Genomic DNA, 21,896 nt, shown 5'->3' on the forward strand with positions numbered 1-21,896 from the left:
CTGTACATTTTAGAATTATACGAAAGGGCACAGGCTCAACACTTTAACCACACCGAGCTGGTTTGGGATGAACTGGACAAAAGTGGGAAAGAAAAGCAACTTACAAGTGCCACTCAATTGTTGGAACGTCTGCAACAAAGTTGGGAAGAACTTTCTGAAGAATATTTGATTTCCATTGTAGAAAAATTTCACAAGTGTGTTCACCTGAAATATCTGCACAAAGTGGCTACTTTAATGAGTAAAAGTTTAGAATACTTTTTTTTATATACATAGATGGATTCCATGATTTATTTTGTAACTTAAATTGTTTATTTGTTCTGTGCCTTCATTTCAGATTATAATGAGACATCAAACTGCATGAATTTCAATTTAAAAATAAATAAAATTATATATATATATATATATATATATATATATATATATATATATATATATATATATATCTCATCATCATCAGCCATTCTCTATTCACTGCAGGATGAAGGCCTCTTCTTCATGTTTCCAACTACTACGACATTTTGCAATTTGTTGCCAGTGTATTCCGCTGTTCATCTATCCATCTACTTTTAGGTCTTCGCCGTGGTCGCTTTGTGTCCAGTGGAATCCAAGTGATAGCTTCTGTGGTCCACCTTTTGTCAGCTCTTCAGGCAACGTTGCCAGCCCATTTTCATTTAAGGTTTTTTATTTTTTGAATGACGTCGGTAACTCGCGTCTGCTGTCTTAACCAACTCCATCTTTTCTTGTCGTGAATGGTTATTTTCAACATTTGGCGTTCCATGTTCCTTTGGGTTACACGTAGTCTTTGTATAACTTTGGCATTCGTAGTCCAAGTTTCACCACCATAAGTGAGGACTGGTAAAATACATTGATCGAAAACATTTCTTTTCAAGCAAATGGGAAGATTGTTCTTCACTATAACACTAAGCCTCCCATAAGCCTGCCAGGCAAGCGTTATGCGGCGTTCGACTTCAGTGCTTGTATTTCCAGCCATTGTTACAAGTTGGCCTAAATAGATGTAGTTGTCGACGGCGTCTAGGACATAGTCCTCCATTTTGATATATTTTTTTGGACAGTAACGATTGAACATGACCTTCGTTTTGCTTTTGTTCATTTTCAGACCTGAGCGACGGCTTTCTAACTAGTTCCTGAATACGACGCTGTAGTTGTTCAGCATCGTAGGAGAATAAAATGATGTCGTCTGCAAAACGAAGATGGCTCAAATAAGTACCGTTAATCTTTAGTCCTTCTTTTTCCCAATTGAGCTTTTTAAATATTTCTTCAAGGCAAGCTGTAAATATCTTTGGAGACAGTGTGTTGCTTTACCTGACCCCTTTTCCTTGACTTATTCGCACTCTTTCATCATCAATTCATATTGAACCTGAAGAATCGTTGTATATTGATTGTAGAATGTTGATATAGGTCGGCTCTATCCCTTGATTTACTAGCGCCTGCAGTATCGAAGTCGTGGTGACTGAGTCAAATGCTTTTTCATAGTCGATGAAAGCTACACACAGAGGCATTTTGTACTCTTTGTGTCGTTTGATTATTCGTTGAACTGTCGATATGTGGTCCATAGTATTAAAACCGCTACGAAAACCCGCTTGTTCTATCGGCTGTGCTTCACCGAGTTTGATTCCAATTCGTTTGTCCAATATCTTTGCAAAGACCTTATAAATTGTTGAGAGCAGGCTTATTGGGCGATAATTTCTTAGGTCCATTTATCGTCTGATTTATGTAAATACCCCTTTGTCGTTGGACAGGAAGTAGTCTATGATGCTAGTGTTACCTTTGGGGCTTATCATGTCCACTTCCTGTTCCTATATATATATGAAAAACTAGGGTGTTCTAAAATGTTTGACTGATATGGCACATATACAATTACAATTCAATTACAATACAATTACAATCTGTTCGTTTCATTCATTCATAGTTATATCTGAAATACTGTGGGAGTCTGACTCAATCTATTTGAAACACAATGGCATCTCTAAGGTAATCCATTCTGTATGTGTGTCCCATCACAACCCAGGCAAAAGGTGTGACAGTGACGCAAATGCACCAGAAACTAATTCAGGAGGGAAGAAAAACATTGTCTTCAATCAGCAGCACACCATAATTTATGTGAAGATGAAACATAAGCTGCAAGGCACCCTGGTTACTATGGTAACTATCAAGTCAATAGCTCACTTGTGCTGGCATGTCTCCACAGTGATGTTTGCACAATGTAATGACACTGAATCTACATTAACACTCAAAGTTGATAGACAACACGTCTTAAGTATTCCAAGACACACAATGCCTATCAAACCACCAGCTCAGGCATATTAGATCTCCAAGCATTTGACGCCTATTTAGAGACGTAGAGAGCCAATTGAGTCAGATGAGCACTGCAGTGGGTTATGATTTGAGCGGCTTAGTTTGGTGTTTCGTCTACATTTATTTTTCCTTTAGAGCTCGCAATAGACTGAAGTGTCAAAGGTAAAAGATAAATGCAGTAAAGCCCAGGAGCTGAGCTTGTTGATAAAAGTATTGGCTGGGCTGACCTACTGGACTAACAAGAATAAACCAGACTGCCTCTACTTACCCTTTTGGAGGTGGGGCGGTTACCCTGCATGTAGCTACGGTGCATTTCCAACACCTTCTGTGGCCTGCTGTGAATCCATGCACTCAGTGTCTCAATGGGGGATCCGTTTACACACCACTCAGTCACCCCAAACTGCCTCAGGTGGGCTCGTGCATGGCTCGCTAGTGCCTTGCGGTTCTCAAAGTAGAAGCCACACAGCTCACAGCTGGGATCTGAAAATACAGGACAGGGGGAAGGGAAGATCTTTGAGAATAAAGACCATCTCAACATTACAGTTTTAAAATGCAGGGCAGAATTCTATCACTTACCCTTACGGACGTACTTGTCAGGGGAAGGTTTTTTTCTCAAAGGGAAGTCGTGTGGCAGTGGTGAAAAAGTCTTACGTTGATGCTGTACAGTATTGGAAGTATCCATAGGCTCTGCTTCTTCTGACTGTTTTCCTAGTGGGTAGATCCTGACAATCTTCGGTGAGGTTGGGATAGATAATGGTCCCACAGAGCTTAGGCCTTGCTTAGAAAGCCTGGACCCTGATGATAGCATACTAAGAGGGGATTTATACAGTTTGGATGACTGGAAGCCAGAGATACACAAACCCTCTGAACCTTTGATTGTGTTCCCCCATGAAGGACTTTTGACAACCTCCTTCTTCACTCGCTCAGACTGAGAGGACACACTTAACCCTCTCTTGTGCATAATATCCCTTAGGGTGTCAATGGGCGACCCATTGACTGTCCACTCAGTAATGCCCATTTGGCGCAGGTGGGATCGAGCATGACTAGAAAGACCTTTGCGGTTCTCAAAATACTCCCCACAGAACTCACAGCGAATATCTCTTGTAGGCTCCACCTCACGAGACATGGCTGTGGTGAAAGCAGAGAGAGATAGTTAGAAAAGGTAGCTAAATCCCCTGAAGCATTAATAAAAGCTTAGATGATAAAGCTTACCCAAGTTGAGGGGTAACGCACTGTCAGAGACGCGCCAGCTGGAGCTGAGAGGATCAGCTGAGAAACTTTTCACTGCTTCAGGAGTCGTGACCTCCAGCTGCATTGGTTCAGGCTTCAGCTTAAGGATCAGCCCGCTGGAGGACATTGGTGGAGTTGAGTTTGCCTTTGAACCTGGGGGCTGAGGAGGACTGGAGGAGCAGGGGAAAGTTAGGCGGCTGAGGAGGGCCGATGGCGAAGAGCAGGTCGAGAGAGGGGATTGAGGGTGTCCAGAAGAGGATGGAGGGGGAGTTTTGCGAGGTTTTAGAGGACGGGCGCAAGGCAAGCCACGTCTTGAGATGATTTCCCTTAGGGTGTCGATTGGGGAACCGTTGACCGACCACTCAGTAATACCCATTTGACGCAAGTGGGAGCGAGCATGGCTGGACAGTCCCTTACGGTTCTCAAAATATTCCCCACAGAATTCACAGCCTATTTCCTTTGTAGGTTCACCTGATCAATTAGAAAAGCAAACAGAATATTGCATTATTTGTGTATATTGCTGCACATGTTCGGTTATCCCAGTGAGCTAATGACAACACTCACTGTGTGGAAGGGCCATGAGCTCGCCACTGCTCAGGCGGAAGACCTGCATGGAAGATGATTTGAGACGCTTGGCCGGCGGGCCAAAGGATGAGGGAGAGGTAGCTTTGGAGTTCGACCCGCCTCCCGCTGTTGTCACCTTATACAGTAGGGATGGAGAGGAAGAAGGGAGCATTGCCTTCTTTGGGGAGGACAGCATGGTAGGAATACCTCGGGAATCAGTGTCAAGCTGGAATTCACTGGCTTTGTGCTTGAAGTCATCAGAGTCCATGAGCTGATTCAGGAGGGTGATAGGAGAGCCTTTAGATTCAGAGTACTCCACCCCAAAGTGCCGCAGGTGGGCCCGGGCATGGCTGGACAAGCCTTTGCGAGTCTCAAACCAGGCACCACACAGCTGACAAACTATGTCCTTGCTGGGCTCCACCTCAAGGGCTGTATATTTAGAAAGACATTTAAAAAAGAAATATTGATTAAGAAACATCTTGTTCATTTGAAAAAAAATAGACAATTAGAGACTTACTGAGGTTGAGAGGAGCATCATTTTCGTGTGGGGCCCAGATTGGTTTGGATGGTGAAATGGTGGTGGAAGTTAAGAGGTTTGAGGTCAAGCTTTTCATCCCCCCGGTCTTGTGCTCTATGGAGCGCAAGGGGGAAGAGGCTGGCAGTAAAGAGGAAATAGGGGCTTTCCTGACTACTGAAGACGGAGAGCATGCATGAGCCAGAATGGGAGAGTGACCAGGAGAAGAAGTAGGTGTAGAGCAGGAAGGGGACGTCATTGCTTTAACTGCTTTGGTCAATATGGAAAGGGATATAGGTTTCTCATCCAAGTCTTCTCCTTCCTCATGTCCTTTGTCCTTATGGTTCTCTGAGTCAAACAGAGAGGAACTCTTAGCTGAGTGAGGCTCCAGGTGAGGTGAGCTTATTTGGCTGTCTCGGTTACGCTGCTTTGCAGTTTGGCAGGGAAGGTCAATGGATGCAGCACCGCTCTCAAAAACACTGAATTCCCGCTGCCTCAAGTGAGAGCGGGCATGGCTGGACAACTCAAGCCTGGTCTCAAATTGAGCGCCACACAATTCACACTTCAAGCCATGAACTGAAAGAAAGACCAGAAAAGCTGATTGAGAAATTCCATTAATTGTGAAATGATACATTCATTTGACCCAAAGAAGTACATGTTTTTTTTGTATAACGGTTTCAGTAACTGTACAGTAGTGGACCTCAAAATACTCAACCCATAACTTCAGCACCCTTTCATTGGTGTACGGTTTAATTTTACAGTGCTAGACACTAGTGCTGTCTGTTGACTGGTCGACAGAATTTGCACTTCTGTGAAAAAGACGGAATATAAGAATGGAATGGAACAAAATGTTGTTCTATTTGAATTTTTTTTTACAGCATTAGTGTTGCTTTTTACCCAAGCCTCATCAGTATTTACTAGGGGTGTGCATCTCTCCAATAAAAGACGATTTGATACGTATCGCGATACATGGAATGTGATACGATTCAAGGACGGTACATTTTAAAGTTGACCGAATCAATTTGTTTTGATTCAATGGGCTTACGATTCGATGCGGTTCAATTCGATTTTATTTTTCATATAAAATCCAAATTGCTTCCACACTTTGGACTTTAAACTTGCCAGGGCGTTGTGAATCCTGTCCGAGTCCACAATTTCTCCTGGTATTTTCCCAGAAACTTACAGCACTATTTGATGTAACTGCGACAAGTCTCGTGAGAATTTTAAGAGAGCAGGATAAGGTAAAAGAAGGAGATGCAGCTTTGTCAGCAACATCAAACCGATGTTTTACTTTTGACCGGGCGATCAGCTAGTTCAAGATACATTGAGTTCTATGCGATACAATTCATTAGTTCTTGTACCGATGCACTCCCTTCTTTTAACTCAAAAAAATAAATTTTCGATTCAAATCATTTTTTGTTACACCCCTAGTATTTACTGATCTCAACCATAACATGGCAAACTGAAATGAACTGTACTGCCTGGTGAAAACATGGCTTTAGTCTGTTTCCACTTAGGTCAACTGTTTACTTCAATACAGTTTTGAAAGATAACCGCTGGTATCTGTACATTGAATGAGGGTTGTGTTGAAATTAACCTAGGTATCGGTAGAACACATTTCAAACTGTCAGTCTATCAAAACTATTAAAGAAGACATTTCTGCCTGACCTGTGGAATGCTAATACTAAAACAGCAAAGTGCAGTGCTTCCCTTATCATTTGCGCCTTGATCTGCAGAGATTAAAACAACCCAAAGAAACAGACACACCCCCAACTAGACAAGCAACATTATTTGTACTGTTCATCTGGTTTAATTTGTTCATCCAGTTTAATTTCTCATCCCAAAAATTCATTGATAGTTATACCAAATCAGTTATACTGCAAATCAGTCGTTTCTATCTGTACACAACACGACTGAAAATTTAAAAAAATAAAATGTGAGTTTGATACAGTGTAAGCTGCAAATGAATTCAACTAAAAGGAAGGAGTCACAGTAAACTGCTGCAAGATGACCTCATCACTGAATAAAAACAGAATAACAAATTGAATCCTCTCTCCACAAGACTTTTAAAGTGGCATGATGTTGCTTCACCATTTTGGTACCAAGCCACTGCTGTAACTACCCTGATGGAAGGGTGCCAAAAAATTGATAAAGAATAGGTAACCTATTGTGGAACCTTATATAATAGATCTTGAAAAGCGTTTACTTTCTCAAACTGAAACAAACTGCACTGCCTGTTGAATGGTGGGTCTAGATTTCTGTCTACCTCACTGAGCTCACGTCAACTTAGAGGGAGAAAGTTGAGTAAACTGTCTGTGCAAGACCCACGTAAGAAGTCATTGCCATCTTGATTTTTTTTCCGCCTTTTGTCCGAAGTGAGCTGAGATAGAGTCACTGATGGTGTAGTGGTACACTCGCCTGACTTTGGTGCAGGCAGCGTGGGTTCAGTTCCCACTCAGTGACGGTGTGAATGTGGGTGCGAATGGTTGTCCGTGTCTATATGTGCCCTGCGACTGACTGGCGACCAGTTCAGGGTTGTTGTCTGCGTTTCGCCCGAAATCCGCTGGGATAGGCTTCAGCGCCCCGCGACCCTAACCAGGATAAGCGGTGTTGAAAATGGATGGATGGATGGAGCTGAGATAGGCTCCATTACCCCGCGACCCTAACCAGCATAAGCAGTGTTAAAAATGGATGGATGGATTATTAACTAAATTAATCAGTTTATAACTTTCACCTGTATCAGTAGTGTTGACAGCAACTGTATCAATATTTGATGCTGCTGTATCGATTCTGTACAACAAGAGATAATGATGCAACATATCTCTATATCGCTATTTCATCCTGCCTGGATGCCATAATTACACTCTCAGGAGGGAAAAAGACATTGTTACTCTGGGGGTAATAATGTCTCCCTGGGAATATTACTCTTAAAAGCTATTGCTTTTGTACAATTAACAATTTAAAAAAAAAAAAGTTGTTCTTTCACCTTTGGGTTCTTCATTCTCCCCTGAAGATAAGCAATCCTCATCTACACTCAGCAGCCGTGTTTTCTTTGGGCTCGAGCTGAGACCATCAACAGCCAAGTATTCAGGCTCAACGTGTTCTTCAGCCTCTCCGTCACCTAAAATATAGCACACACTGTGCCTTGTAGTATAGAAATACAATTTTGAATAAGACAATGAATAGTGATTCATGTGAGAAAAGAACCCCCTGTTTCATTATTCATTGTTTTATGCACCAGGACATACAGTAAAATACATTCTCAGATGCTCTATGCCACAGGTGTCAAACTGGTGGCCCGGGGGCCAGATCCAGCCCGCCATCTCATTTTATGTGGCCTGCGAAAGAAAATCAAAATTGCTAATACTGTTCCAATGTACAACACCAATTACAATGAAGTTGCGACATTGTGTTAAACATAAATAAAAACAGAATACAATTATTTGCAAATCATGTTCAACCTATATTTAATTGAATACACTACAAAGACAAGATAGTTAATGTTTAAACTGATAAACTTGATTGTTTTTAGCAAATAATCATTAACTTAGAATTTTATGGCTGCAACACGTTCCAAAAAAGCTGGGACAGGTGGCAAAAAAAAAAAGAAGAGAAAGTTGAGGAATGCTCATCAAACACCTGTTTGGAACATCCCACATGTGAACAGGCTAATTGGGAACAGGTGGGTGCCATGATTGGGAATAAAAGGAGCTTCCCTGAATTGCTCAGTCATTCACAAACAAAGATGGGGCATGGTTCGCCTCTAAATAGTCGAACAATTTAAGGACAATGTTCCTCAACGTACAATTGCAACGAATTTAGGGATTTCATCATCTACGGTCCATAATATCATCAAAAGGTTCAGAGAATCTGGAGAAATCACTGCATGTAAGCGGCAAGGCCGAAAACCAACACTGAATGGCCGTGACCTTCGATCCCTCAGGCGGGACTGCATCAAAAACTGCATCAATGTGTAAAGGATATCACCACATGGGCTCAGGAACACTTCAGAAAACCAATGTCAGGCAAAAGCCATTTATCAACAACACCCAGAAACGCCGCCGGCCCGACTAAGATGGACTGATGCAAAGTGGAAAAGTGTTCTGTGGTCCGACGAGTCCCCATTTCAAATTGTTTTTGGAAATTGTGGACGTCGTGTCCTCCGGGCCAAAGAGGAAAAGAACCATCTGGACTGTTATGGACCCAAAGTTCAAAAGCCAGCATCTGTGATGGTATGGGGCTGTGTTCGTGCCAATGTCATGGGTAACTTACACATCTGTGAAGGCACCATTAATGATGAAAGGTACATACAGGTTTTGGAGAAACATATGCTGCCATCCACGCAACATCTTTTTCATGGATGCCCCTGCTTATTTCAGGAAGACAATTCCAAATCACATTCTGCACGTGTTACAACAGCGTGGCTTCATAGGAAAAGAGTGCGGGTACTAGACTGGCCTGCCTGCAGTCCCGACCTGTCTCCCATTGAAAATGTGTGGCGCATTACGAAGCGTAAAATACGACAATGGAGACCCCAGACTGTTGGACAGCTGAAGCTGTACATCAAGCAAGAATGGGAAAGAATTCCACCTAGAAAGCGTCAACAATTAGTGTCCTCAGTTCCCAAACGTTTATTGAATGTTGTTAAAAGAAAAGGAGATGTAACACAGTGGTAAACATGACCCTGTCCCAGCATTTTTGGAACGTGTTGCAGCCATAAAATTCTAAGTTAATGATTATTTGCTAACAACAATAAAGTTGATGTAGATGATGAAATCCCTAAATTGTACGTTGAGGAACATTGTCCTTAAACTGTTTGACTATTTTCTCACGCACTTGTTCACAAAGAGGTGAACCTCGCCCCATCTTTGCTTGTGAATGACTGAGCAATTCGGGGAAGCTCCTTTTATACCCAATCATGGCACCCACCTGTTCCCAATTAGGCTGTTCACCTGTGGGATGTTCCAAACAGGTGTTTGATGAGCATTCCTCAACTTTCTCTTTTTATTTGCTACCTGTCCCAGCTTTTTTGGAACGTGTTGCAGCCATAAAATTCCAAGTTAATGATTATTTGCTAAAAACAATAAAGTTGATCAGTTTGAACATTAAATATCTTGTCTTTGTAGTGTTTTCAATTAAATCTAGGTTGAACATGATTTGCAAATCACTGTATTCTGTTTTTATTTAAGTTCAACACAACGTCCAAACGTCATTGGAATTGGGGTTGTAATGATGTTGAGATATTGCAAGCATTTTTGTTTCCAATCCCGCTTTGAAAAGAAATCTAGTAGTTTTTAGCGGCTTCTGATTTCACAACTAGTTGTTCATCAATTTGTTGTTTATATGTAATTATATAAAGTGATAATTCCTTCATACGGGCTCACAGTCATAACGGCCCTCCGAGAGAAGTCATAACTACGATGTGGCCCGTGACAAAAATTACTTTGACACCCCTGTTCTATGCTTTTACAGTACTTATTTAACATCAACTTAGCCAATGCAAAAGCAGTGTGTGAGTACACCAGCATTAAGTAACGTGCTGTTAATGCAGTACACTTGATTAAGGAGTGATTAGCAAGTGTCATCACCTCTTTAAAGTAGAAGTTTTTGTATTTTGCAGACCTGGTGCATTTGGGGGTGTGTTAATACAATACCGAGAGGACAGCCATCTGCAAACATCTTCAAGTCCATCATTCTACAGTGAGAAGGACATCCTTGTAATTTCAGTCCAAGGCCCTCACAGTTCTGAGGTTTGGGGTTCAAATCCGCGTTCTGGCATTGGAGTTTGCATGTTTTCTTGCACAGGTTTTCTCTTAGTACTACAGCTTCCTCTCACATTCCAAAAACATGATTCTTAGGTTCATTTAAGACTCTAAATTAATGCAGCCCTATGGGGGCACAAGCCAGTGCAAACTGTAGGCCAGTCCCAAGCCCGGATAAATGCAAAGGGTTGTGTCAGGAAGGGCTTAAAAACTTTGCCAAACAAATATGAGCGTTCATCCAACGAATTCCATACCGGATCGGGCGTGGACTGGGTTAACAATAGGCTTTACACGATCAGGATTTTTGGGGCTGATCACCGATCAGCAAATTTAAAAAGACAGATAACCGATCACCGATCCGATCACAAGATGGAGAAATGTGTCTATTTATATGAAGTGTTCATTTATTGTATATACTTGTGTACTGTATACTGTATCCATCCATCCATCCATTTTCTGTACAGCTTATCCTCAGAAGGGTTGCAGGCGTGCTGGAGCCCGTCCCAGCTCAAATTATTCTCTAGCATTTTAGACAAAAGTTAAAACACCAATGACCTCTAGGGGGCATTCAAGGATTGGCCACTGACATAAGTTTAGGTCAAATCAACATTAGATGACAGAAATAATGGGTGCAAACTTACTGCAATTAAATTACTTTATTGCAATTAAACTTTAATAAATACTGTTAATGACGTGCTTACTCAAAATTTCTCATTGTCCCAGCTATATGGACGGGTGTTGTCCAGAGTCCGTCTAACTTTATTTTTTTCCCCCCCACATTGCGTTGCTTGAACGTGGCATGCTCCTCGTGTACATTCTTCAGGTGCTCGATCAAATTTGTTGTGTTGAAGCATTTAGATGACGTACTTCAGTTGTGCACAGACTGCAAATAACTTACGTGTTGTTTGTCTGTTTTTTCACCGACAAGATTGAAAAAAACTTTGTTGGCCTTCAGATAGTTACAGTACTGCGCAACAAGACACGTGACAAGGGGAAAAAGAAATTAGCTTTTGGATTCATACGCGACGTAGTGTCTTGTGTGGAGCCGATCGATGACGTCATTCATTGATCGGATCGGTGATTTATGACATGAATGCCGATCAGCATAAAATATTAATTATTGGCCGATACCGATAACACCGATCAGATCGGTGTAAAGTCGAGTTAACAACGTCCGCCACCGGTGCCGTTAACCTGCAGGGTGCCGGTGGAAATTCAGCTACTATGGGTCGAAGATGAAGGAGCAGGAACATAGGGTGACCTACAAGAGCGGAGGTACAAGCACGCGGGTGGATTACATCTTGTGCAGACGATATAATCTAAGGAGGTTACTGACTGTAAGGTAGTGGTAGGGGAGAGTGTGGCTAGACATCATAGGATGGTGGTGTGTAAGATGACTCTGGTGGTGGGGAGGAAGATTAAGAAGACAAAGGCAGAGCAGAGAACCATGTGGTGGAAGCTGAGAAAGTAAGAGCGTTGTGTGGCTTTTCGGGAAGAGGTGAGACAGGCTCTCGGTGGACAGGAGCAGCTTCCAGAAGACTGGACCACTACAGCCAAGTTGATCAGAGAGACAAGCAGGAAAGTACTTGGTGTATCTTCTGGTAGGAAAGGAGTGAAGGAGACTTAGTGGTGGAACCTCAAAGTACAGGAAATCATACATGGAAAGAGGTTTGCTAAGAAGAAGTGGGACACTGAGAGGACCGAGGAGAGGAGAGAGGAATACATTGAGATGTGACGTAGGTCAAAGGTAGAGGTGGCATAGGCCAAACAAGAGTTATAGGATGACATGTATGCCAGGTTGGACACTAAAGAAGGAGAAAATGATCTATATAGGTTGGGCAGACAGAGGGATAATGATGGGAAGGATGTGCAGCAGGTTGGGGTAATTAAGGATAGATATGGAAATGTGTGGACTGGTGCCAGTAGTGTGCTGGATAGATGGAAAGAATACTTAGAGGAGTTGATGAATGAGGACAATGAGAGAGAAGAAAGAGTAGAAGAGGCAAGTGTGGTGGACCAGGAAGTGGCAATGATTAGTACCACGGAAGTTAGAAAGGCATTAAAGAGGATGAAAAATGGAAAGGCAGTTGGTCCTGATGGCATACCTGTGGAGATAGGGAAGCATCTCGGAGATTGGCTGTGGAATTTCGGCCAGCTTGTTCAACAGAATTCTAGCGGGTGAGAAGATGACTGAGAAATGGAGGAAAAGTGTGCTGGTGGCCATTTTGAAGAACAAGGGTGATAGGATAGGCTGTGAACAAGGCTGTGGGAACTATGGAGGAATAAGGTTGATGAGCCACACAATGAAGTTATGGGAAAGAGAAGTGGAGGCTAGACTCTGGACAGAAGTGAGTATTTGCGAACAACAGTATGTTTTCATGCCTAGAAAGAGTACCACAGATGCATTATTTGCCTTTTGGGTGTTGATGGAGAAGTACAGAAAAGGTCGGAAGGAGCTACATTGTGTCTTAGTAGATCTAGGGAAAGCTTATGACAGAGTACCCAGAGAAGAACTGTGGTACTGCATGCAGAAGTCTGGAGTGGCAGAAGTATGTTGGAATTGTACAGGACATGTATGAGAGCAGCAGAACAGCGGTGAGGTGTGCTGTAGGTGGGACAGAGGAATTTAAGGTGGAGGTGGGACTGCATCAAGGATCAACCCTGAGCCCCTTCCTGTTTGCAGTGGTGATGGATTGGCTGACAGATGAGGTCAGACTGGAATCCCCATGGACCATGATGTTTGCGAATGACATTGTGATCTGCAGTGAAAGCAAGGAGCAGGTGGAGGAACAGTTAGAAAGGTGGAGGCATGCACTGGAAAGGAGAAGAATGAAGATTAGTCGAAGTAAAACAGAATATATGTGCATGAATGAGAGGGGTGGAGGGGGAAGAGTGAGGCTACGGGGAGAAAAGATAGCGACGGTGGAGGACTTTAAATACTTGGGATCAATAGTCAAGAGCGATGGTGAGTGTGGTAAGGAACTGAAGAAACGGGTCCCAGCAGGTTGGAACGGGCGGAGGAATGTGTCAGGTGTGTTATGTGACAGAAGAGTCTCTGCTCGGATGAAGGGCAAAGTTTATAAGACAGTGGTGAGGCCAGCCATGATTACAGACAGTGGCACTGAAGAGACAACAGGAAGCCGAGCTGGAGGTGGCAGAGATGAAGATGTAGAGGTTCTCTCTTGGAGTGACCAGGTTGGATAAAATTAGAAATGAGCTCATCAGAGGGACAGCCAAGGTTAGATGTTTTGGAGACAAAGTTAGAGAGAACAGTCTTCAATGGTTTGGACACGTCCAAAGGAGAGATAATGAGTATATTTGTCGAAAGATGATGAGGATTGATGGATGGAGTGAGGGAAGACAGAAAGGAAGATGCAGGAGATATAGGCTTAGATGGAAAAGGATGACACACTGTGGCGACCCCTAACGGGACAACCCGAAAGGAAAAGAAGAAGAATATTTGAGACTATGAATTGTCCTTCAGTGTTAATGTGAATGTGAATAGTTGTTTGTCTTCCTGTATATGCCCCGCAATTGGGTGTTGATGAGTCCAGGGTGTACCCTGCCTCTCGCCCAAAGTCAGACAGGATCGTCTCTTGCTCGCCTGCGACCCTAATGAGGAGAAGACCAATATAAAATCGATGGATAATCTATTTTATACTTATTATTAGTATGACAGTTAAGAACCAAATGGATTGCCAGTAGAGTTAATAAAGGTTTTAAGATCAGTTGGATTTTTATTACTTGCTATGAGAAAATTCAAACAAATCAACAAGCGTGTTTGACCTTAGAGGCCTCACAGAGTTTTTTTTCACTACACATTTCTGTGGCATGCTGGCTTTGTTTTTGTTCAATAAATAATGACAGTGGGTATGTGATGTGCTATTATTCAACTGATGTTGTAATTTTATGACCAGATAGGGACCAAATGTGTCCTGATACTGTAGATAGTCATAATTTTAAGGTGAAGACAATACATGAATTCAAGAAGGTCTCAATAATGTGTGTAAAGTGCACTAATGACACCACGACATACAAAAGCACAACCTTGACAGCAGGAAAATATGAGCTCCGTCTTTAGAATAGTAGCACACTTTCACATATTCCATGCATTAAAAAAAAAAAACTGCAAAAAAATTAGCCGATAAGTGGCAAAAATAAAGGCAATCTCCTGCAGTTACGCATTAAAAGGGCAAACGTGCCATTTTCTGCGACAAACGGGTGAATCAGAGGAGACGTGGAGACACAAAGGTTTTTGTCTGGTGGGCGGGCCCCTCATCTCTTAACGGTAATGGAGCGGCGATGTGACACCTCGGGGTACAGACGAACAGCGCCAGTGAAGTCATTATCTTAACGCGTGGAGCAAAGTGAACCTCGCGCTCCACTTTGAATGCACTCAACTAAAGTCAAACTTCCATCGGGCTACTGGTGCCAAATAAGTGTTCGGTGCACTAAGTTAACATCACGTTTCAGACCACAAGCACAACGAGATACAAGATGCTTTCACGTAATGGAATCACAGCACATCCTCTTACGAAAATCAAAGTGAAGTAAAATGGCGAGGATTGGGAAACTGGAGGCAATTTTAGGGATGATCGGAAAAGACTGACTCATAGAACTGTGAACAACGTTCTATCTGCGATTATAATGCGATATACACACCAAGACGGCCGCCTTGTAATGCCCATAGTAATGACCTGCTTAACGCGCTTTGACGTGCGCGCTACCTGCAAGGGAGACGCGCATTTCCTTCCTTGACACTTTTAATGGCTCTTGTCTGCCCACAATGGGACTCGAGATGCGGCTCGAGCGCATCGCCGCCGTGGGAACTGAGGGCAAGCGAGTCGACACCGGCCGCTACTCACATGTCCGCGACCGCAGCGCATCGGACTCCCGGCAGCCGGAGCGAGACAGTTTTTCCGCTATTGTTTGGGTTTGCGGGGAGGTGGAAGCAGCCATTTTGCCCCCATATGCACCGCTGAGCTAAGGCGTGACCAATCGAGAGGAGGCGGAGGTTGGGATGAACGCACCGAGTGGAGTGCCACATCAACCGGCATCGGGAGACTTTCTCATTACACTCCTCCAGAATCCCCCCTCCCCTCTGACACACACACTCACACACACACACACACACACACACAAACCGGAGCAGGGTGACACCCAGGTCAGACACCCCTGGTTTGATTCCGCATTCAAAGTGACAGGTGAACCTCAAGCATCTGAGTTCACATTTTCCCACAGTTCCATGCATGTCAATATCATAAATATCATAAAATGCCACACGTTCTTCTGGGTGACAAATGTCCAAGTGTTCTCCGATGGCACCACGAGTAAACAAACCTTCCATGTCATTTCACCAAGGCAGAGTGATTGAGGAAAGAGGGTAAGTGGCGAAGTGTATCCAGTTTGTGCAGTTATACTGCACTCACATTGGCACATATTCAGAAGGCATCAGATTTGTATCTATTTGGAAGACACCTGACTCCTATCTAAAGATATCTCTGTTCTGTATCCATGTTTTTTCCCCCTTTACAAGGTCATTACGCAGATCCCAATTGTGCCACTTAAGAGCAAAAAATTCGGATTCTACTCAGGGAGGAAGCCAGAGAACCCCAGAAACATTCAAACAAACTGAGGATGAAGACTGATGAAGTTAACACCACTCTTATTCATCCATCCATTTTCTACACAACTTGTCTTTATTAGGATAGCACATCGTCTTGGAGACTATCCCAGCTGACTTTGGGTGAGAGGCAGGGTACACGCTAGACTGGTTGTAAGTCAATCATGGGGCACATACTGTTGAGACAAACAACCATTAACACTCACAGGACAATTTAGAGTCTTTAATTAACCCAACCTGCATGTTTTTGGAATGTGGGAGGAAACCGGATTACCCAGAGAAAACCCACACATGCACTGGCAGAACATGCAAACTCCACAAATACATACAACCACCACTGGACAATTTAGTCTTGAATCAACCGACAGTGACTATTAAAAGTCTTCACAACTCTGTTCAAATGCCAGGTTTTTGTGGTATAAAGGATGAGAAGATAACTCATTTTAAAACTTTTCGCACCATTACTGTGATCTATATTATAACCTGTACAACTCTCTGTTGGTTGTTCTCAGTAAAGTTTCCAATTAAGAGCATGAAGGAGAATCCTGGTTTTTAAGCAAATAAATGGGCAGTTATTATAAAAAGATTGCATGAGTGTAATTTCTATGCGCATCCAGCTACTGCCAAGACATTTCAAACAAAGATTCCTCTTTAGCAGACTGAGATTACTTGCATTATTATGCAATTACTACACAGCTCCCGTTCAGAGTCACAGCAAAGCTGGAGTCTATCACAGTTAAAATTAAGAGTTTATGTCAGTTAACATAACATGGATATTTTGAGACAAACCCAGAGAGGACGGTTAGAACATGAAAAGGTCTGAGCCACCACTCACTCAAACCATCTTGCAACGAGCTGAGGCCACTGTGCTGCAATTTGACCTACAACTAATTCAAACCATAAAACATACCTTCATTTACATCCTCCTCCTCATTCAAAGGTCCAGGAGATGCAGAAGGTAGAGAAACAGGAGAAGCAGCATCTATCCTCCTCTCACCTGTCTCCCCCTCCAACTTGACCTCAATGATCCCATCTTCCTCTTCTTCTTCTTCTTCCTCTTCCTGAACAGAGATAGGGCTCCGTGGGGGAGCTGTGGGGATTACAAGGTCCGGTCTGCTGGAGAACAATTTTCTTAGGATGTGGATCGGGGAGATGGTAACATCCCAGTTAGTGATGCCAAAGTCTCGGAGGTGCGCCCGGGCATGGCTAGACAGGCCGGCGCGAGTGTCAAAGCCAGCGCTACAGAACTCGCAGTGCATTACACTGAACGTGGATGGATCAAAATTGGCCACTGTGAAGAGGGGGGAGGGGGGGGGGGGGAAAGCAATAAATGTTGTAGTTCTAGACATGTGACTGAAAATGCAAATGTGCCCAATCACTTTACCTGCAGTTTTAATTGAAATAACTTTGCTAAAAAAAAAAGTCTGTTATCAAGTGAAAAGGGTCAAGTATTTACACTAATGATTTTCTTCAACAAAATCGGCTAAATCATCACTTGACATTTTATTTTCAGTTTTCATGCCCATCCTGCTCACATCCCTTTGTGGGAATAGCTGCATGATGTATGTATACTTTTTAAAATTTTTATTTTTTTGGACAATTTAGCTCTGAACAGAATTCTCAGCATTCAAACAAAATTTGGGGTGTAATAATTAATCGATCGTTAAGACTTCTGTTGCCTGTTTGGAATTACATAAACTCAAATAGATTATTAACTGGTGTAGTTGTAGGTTGTGGATAGCATGTCTGCCTCACAGTAAAAGGTTCTCGGTTCGAATCTCAGCCCCGACATTTCTGTGTAGCGTTAGAATGTTTGGCGGTTTCCTCACCGATACCAAACAATGCATTGGTGAATTTAGGATTCTAAATTACGTGTGAATGTGTGTCGAAATAGTTGTGTTCGACAGTGTATGTGCCCTGGGATTGACTGGACATAAATTCAGGGTTTATCCTGCCTTTTGCCCCTTAATCACGTCTTGATGTAATTGAGGGAAAATAAAGTGTACTATGTAATAGGTTCCAAACAGCATTCAATGATTCAACAATTCTCAACTACCTATCTGGTTTCTAAAGAGAAAAATTATGTCAACTATGGGAAGCTGAGCTAAAGTCATGCAGGATTCCTTATGGCACAACTCCTCCAGGCATCGTAATTCAGCTTAATACAAAACTGGCATTGACAAAGGAGTTCAAAACATTCACAGAAAGAGATTCTCCCATTCCATTTAACATATCATCACATCATTGTGACCTGTATTTTCATGTTGGTTGGCCTGCGTTGTCTATTTGAAGACATAATCATCGGCATGTTTTTATTGATAAAGCAATTATTAATCTGCTTCCATTTTACCTTTGTGATTTAATCAAGCAGAGAAATGTTGGAACCTACAGTCTTCGTTCTGTTACTCATTCACAAGACCTGTTTTTGCTGTCTGTTCCTAAAGTACGTCTTGAAATGGTAAAAAGGAGTTTTAGACATGCGGCTGCGGCAGCGTGAAATCTTTTGCAGGAAAAATTGGGCTTCAGGGAGCGGGTCTCTTTAAATGTTTTTAAAAGTAAATTGAAAGGGTTGGATGATGATGCAACAGGTTGTAAATTATTTAATAGCTAAGCTTTTGAGATTTCACTGGATATGTTGATGTGCCTCATGTATTTATTTTGTACTGCTTATGTTTGGTGAGTGCGAATGGTTGTTTGTTTCTATGTGCCTTGCGATTGGCTGGCGACCAGTTCAGGGTGTACCCCGCCTCTCACCTGAAGAGAGCTGGGATAGGCTCCAGCGTGCCCGCTACCTTAGTAAGGATAAGCGGTACAGAAAATGGATGGATGTTTATGTTTGTCTCTATGTTGCTTCCATGACGACTTGTTGTCTTGGACCAGGACACTATTGTCAAGAAAATTTTTAATCTCAATGAGGCTTTCCTGGTTAAACAATTTCAAATAAATAATTAGTTAATCTATGGTTAAAAAGTGGTGAAAACTTGAGAGTAGATCTGTTAACTCTCTAAAACACTTGAACTATCTGAGAAGTGTCACATAACTCCACCTCTTCTTGAACCCACAGAAACCTCAAGGCATTATGTCGCCTAAAGATTGAAAGTCTGTATGTTTTTGTTTGTTTTTAATGAGTGAAAATAGGTTATATAAACTTCAATAGACCTGTTTTGTTGAGAATCTATAGCTGTCAATGCTCCATTGCAGAAGGTAGACCGTCAAACACGAAGATAAGTTTGCGTGCACATTAATTTCCACCTATTACTAGGGTTGGGCATCGAGAATCGAGAACCGATTGGAACCGGGACTAACGTTACGGTTCTCCTGGAATCGTTCAAATTAAAAAAATTCGGTTCCCAGTTTCGATCCCTAGTCCGCCCACCCCGAAGAAGAGTGTGGCGAAAACCAACGAAGAAGAACGTGCACGAAGACATGCTTGTGCCCAAGGGCAGCGGCGAACAAAAGTGTGTCTTGACTTTGTAAAAATTAATGGCCAGTCGCCTCAGTGCAACACTTGGAATAAGATTATATTGTGCAAAGGAGGCTTTGCCAAAGTGTAGCGTCGAACGTGCTCCCTCCCACTCCGAGCCTCAGCCTACACCGCAACGGAGCTTCAGTGAAGTCAACCCTCAGTCAATTGGGTGAGTGAAACACTAAAATAGATCTATACCAACATTGAGGCAGTTAACAGGGTAAATGGTTGCACCTTTGCACTGATGATTTTCACCGTTTATTTTAGTCTTCAAACCAACGTAAGAGCCAATGACAGAAAAAAAAAAGCTTAACATTGAGCTAAAACTTCACCATAGCAACTTTACATCACAATGAATTGAGACAAAATTCACATAAACCTTGTCTCACAGTATCACAAACACTAACCTTGTGCCTCATCGGGGGGTAGTGAAAGGAATCAACTTTTTATAGCATTTGGTTCCATCCATTAAAAAAAATAACAATAAATCACCGGTGCCGTGTGAGGCGGCACGGTGAACGACTGGTTAAAGCATCTGCCTCACAGTTCTGCGGACCGGGGTGCAATCCCCGGCCCCGCCTGCGTGGAGTTTGCATGTTCTCCCCGTGCCTTTTCTCCGGGCACTCCGGTTTCCTCCCACATCCCAAAAACATGCATGGTAGGTTAATTGACGATTCTAAATTGCCCGTAGGTGTGAATGTGAGTGCGAATGATTGTTTGTTTGTATGTGCCCTGCGATTGGCTGGGAACCAGTTCAGGGTGTACCACGCCTCCTGCCCGAAGATGGCTGGGATAGGCTCCAGTACGATCGCGACCCTAGTGAGGAGATGCGACTCGGAAAATGGATGGATCGATGGACGGTGCCGTGTGAAGTTGCTTTTCGTGCCAAAATGCTGAGTTCCAGTGCATACCCTTCAAAATAAAAGGCTACAAGCTTAAAACAGGAAGTCAAGTTAAAATTTGCACATATAAACCATTTGACATGATAAAACAGTCCCAAATAATTTTAACAATGCTATATTTAACTTTTAACTGAAACATTAATTAATAAGGCACGGTGGACAACTGGTTAGCACATCTGCCTCATAGTTCTAAGGACCGGGGTTCAAATCCCGGCCCCGCCTATGTGTTGTTTGCATGTTCTCCCTGTGCCTGCGTGGGTTTTCTCTGGGTACTCCCACATCCCAAAGACATGCAGGGTAGGTTAATTGAATACTCTAAATTGCCCATAGGTGTGAATGTGAGTGCGAATGGTTGTTTGTTTGTATGTGCCCTGCGATTGGCTGGCGACCAGTTCAGGGTATACCAGCATCTCGCCCGAAGATTGCTGGGATAGGCTCCAGCACGCCCATGACCCTAGTGAGGATAAGCGGAACAGACGATGAATGAATGAATGAATTAATGAATATTAAGTGAATTGGGTTAGTTCCACACACATTGCCTTTTAGTTCATAGGTTTGTTATTGTTATAAAGAACCCCGAGTCAAATGTTCATCTTCGTCTATACTGCGGACTGCTGAGAAAACACATGTTCATATTTTGACACTCTTTATTTAAACTATGCACATTTTTTTGACACTGCCCCCTAAAAGAATCGGAATCGAGAATCATTTGGAACTGGAATCTAAATAAGGAACCAGAATCGGGACCGAAATTGTTAAAATTCAAACGATGCCCAACCCTACCTATTACACTGTGTCTAGTGAGCTCATTGTTTGTTTGTTTTTTAATTTCATATACCGGTTTAGGGGTGCTGGGATTCATTTTTCGGTTGCTTCAGCACACCCAAAGATGGGTTAGAAACTCCTACGCCAGTCAGTAAGCTATTCGTAGTACCTTGGCTAATGTTATCACATGAACATAACACAACAACTTAACTTCTCTCGATCCAATTCAAACAGAGGACAGTGGTACTGTCTGACCACCCAGATCGTTTCGTATAACTAGCAAAAACGTAAACTAAATCCTACCTAACAAAATAAACTGCAGAAACACCTATGGTGCCTGTAACATTCTAATCAATGACAGCGTAATGAATTAGCAATTTTTTTGCAATTTTAACTTGTGATTGAACATAATTATGGGGAGGGGTTGTGTTGATGGTGATGCACAAAACAAGTAAAATAACATACAATACCAACTTTAACAATGCGGGGTTTGGTATCTCAAGCAAGATGGCTGTTTTTTTAATTCCTTAAATGTACTGGTTTTGGAGATGCAAGGATTCTGCCCAACAACGACGATATGGGAAATATATCAAGAGGTCTGTAATTTTCCGTCAATCATGGATATTTAGTCAAAATCCCAAACCACTGCAGTACCAGCGCAAATGGAAATATCTAATATAATGTAAGAATAAAAACATACTGTGTAACACACGATAATAATAATCTTATAGTCTCTCAGTGTGTCTTGGAAGGT

At 42.5% G+C, this 21,896-nt stretch overlaps 1 protein-coding gene across 4 annotated transcripts in view; it reads right to left on the reverse strand.

The window, feature by feature from the left end:
- Positions 1-21,896, reverse strand: part of wizb (WIZ zinc finger b) — a 41,505-nt gene that overhangs the window by 12,711 nt on the left and 6,898 nt on the right. For 2 of the 4 annotated variants that reach the window (XM_061701063.1, XM_061701062.1), the window contains exons 8-14: positions 16,920-17,300; positions 7,611-7,745; positions 4,628-5,200; positions 4,111-4,539; positions 3,529-4,017; positions 2,893-3,444; positions 2,585-2,796 (exon numbers count right to left, since the gene is read on the reverse strand). In XM_061701063.1, coding sequence (XP_061557047.1) covers positions 2,585-2,796; positions 2,893-3,444; positions 3,529-4,017; positions 4,111-4,539; positions 4,628-5,200; positions 7,611-7,745; positions 16,920-17,300 — 2,771 coding nt within the window. The remainder of the gene's footprint in view (positions 1-2,584; positions 2,797-2,892; positions 3,445-3,528; positions 4,018-4,110; positions 4,540-4,627; positions 5,201-7,610; positions 7,746-16,919; positions 17,301-21,896) is intronic. The other 2 variants (XM_061701065.1, XM_061701064.1) reach the window with 2 other exon arrangements.

This window comes from Phycodurus eques, chromosome 16 (assembly GCF_024500275.1).
Source record: "Phycodurus eques isolate BA_2022a chromosome 16, UOR_Pequ_1.1, whole genome shotgun sequence".
NCBI classification, from domain to species: Eukaryota; Metazoa; Chordata; class Actinopteri; order Syngnathiformes; family Syngnathidae; genus Phycodurus; species Phycodurus eques.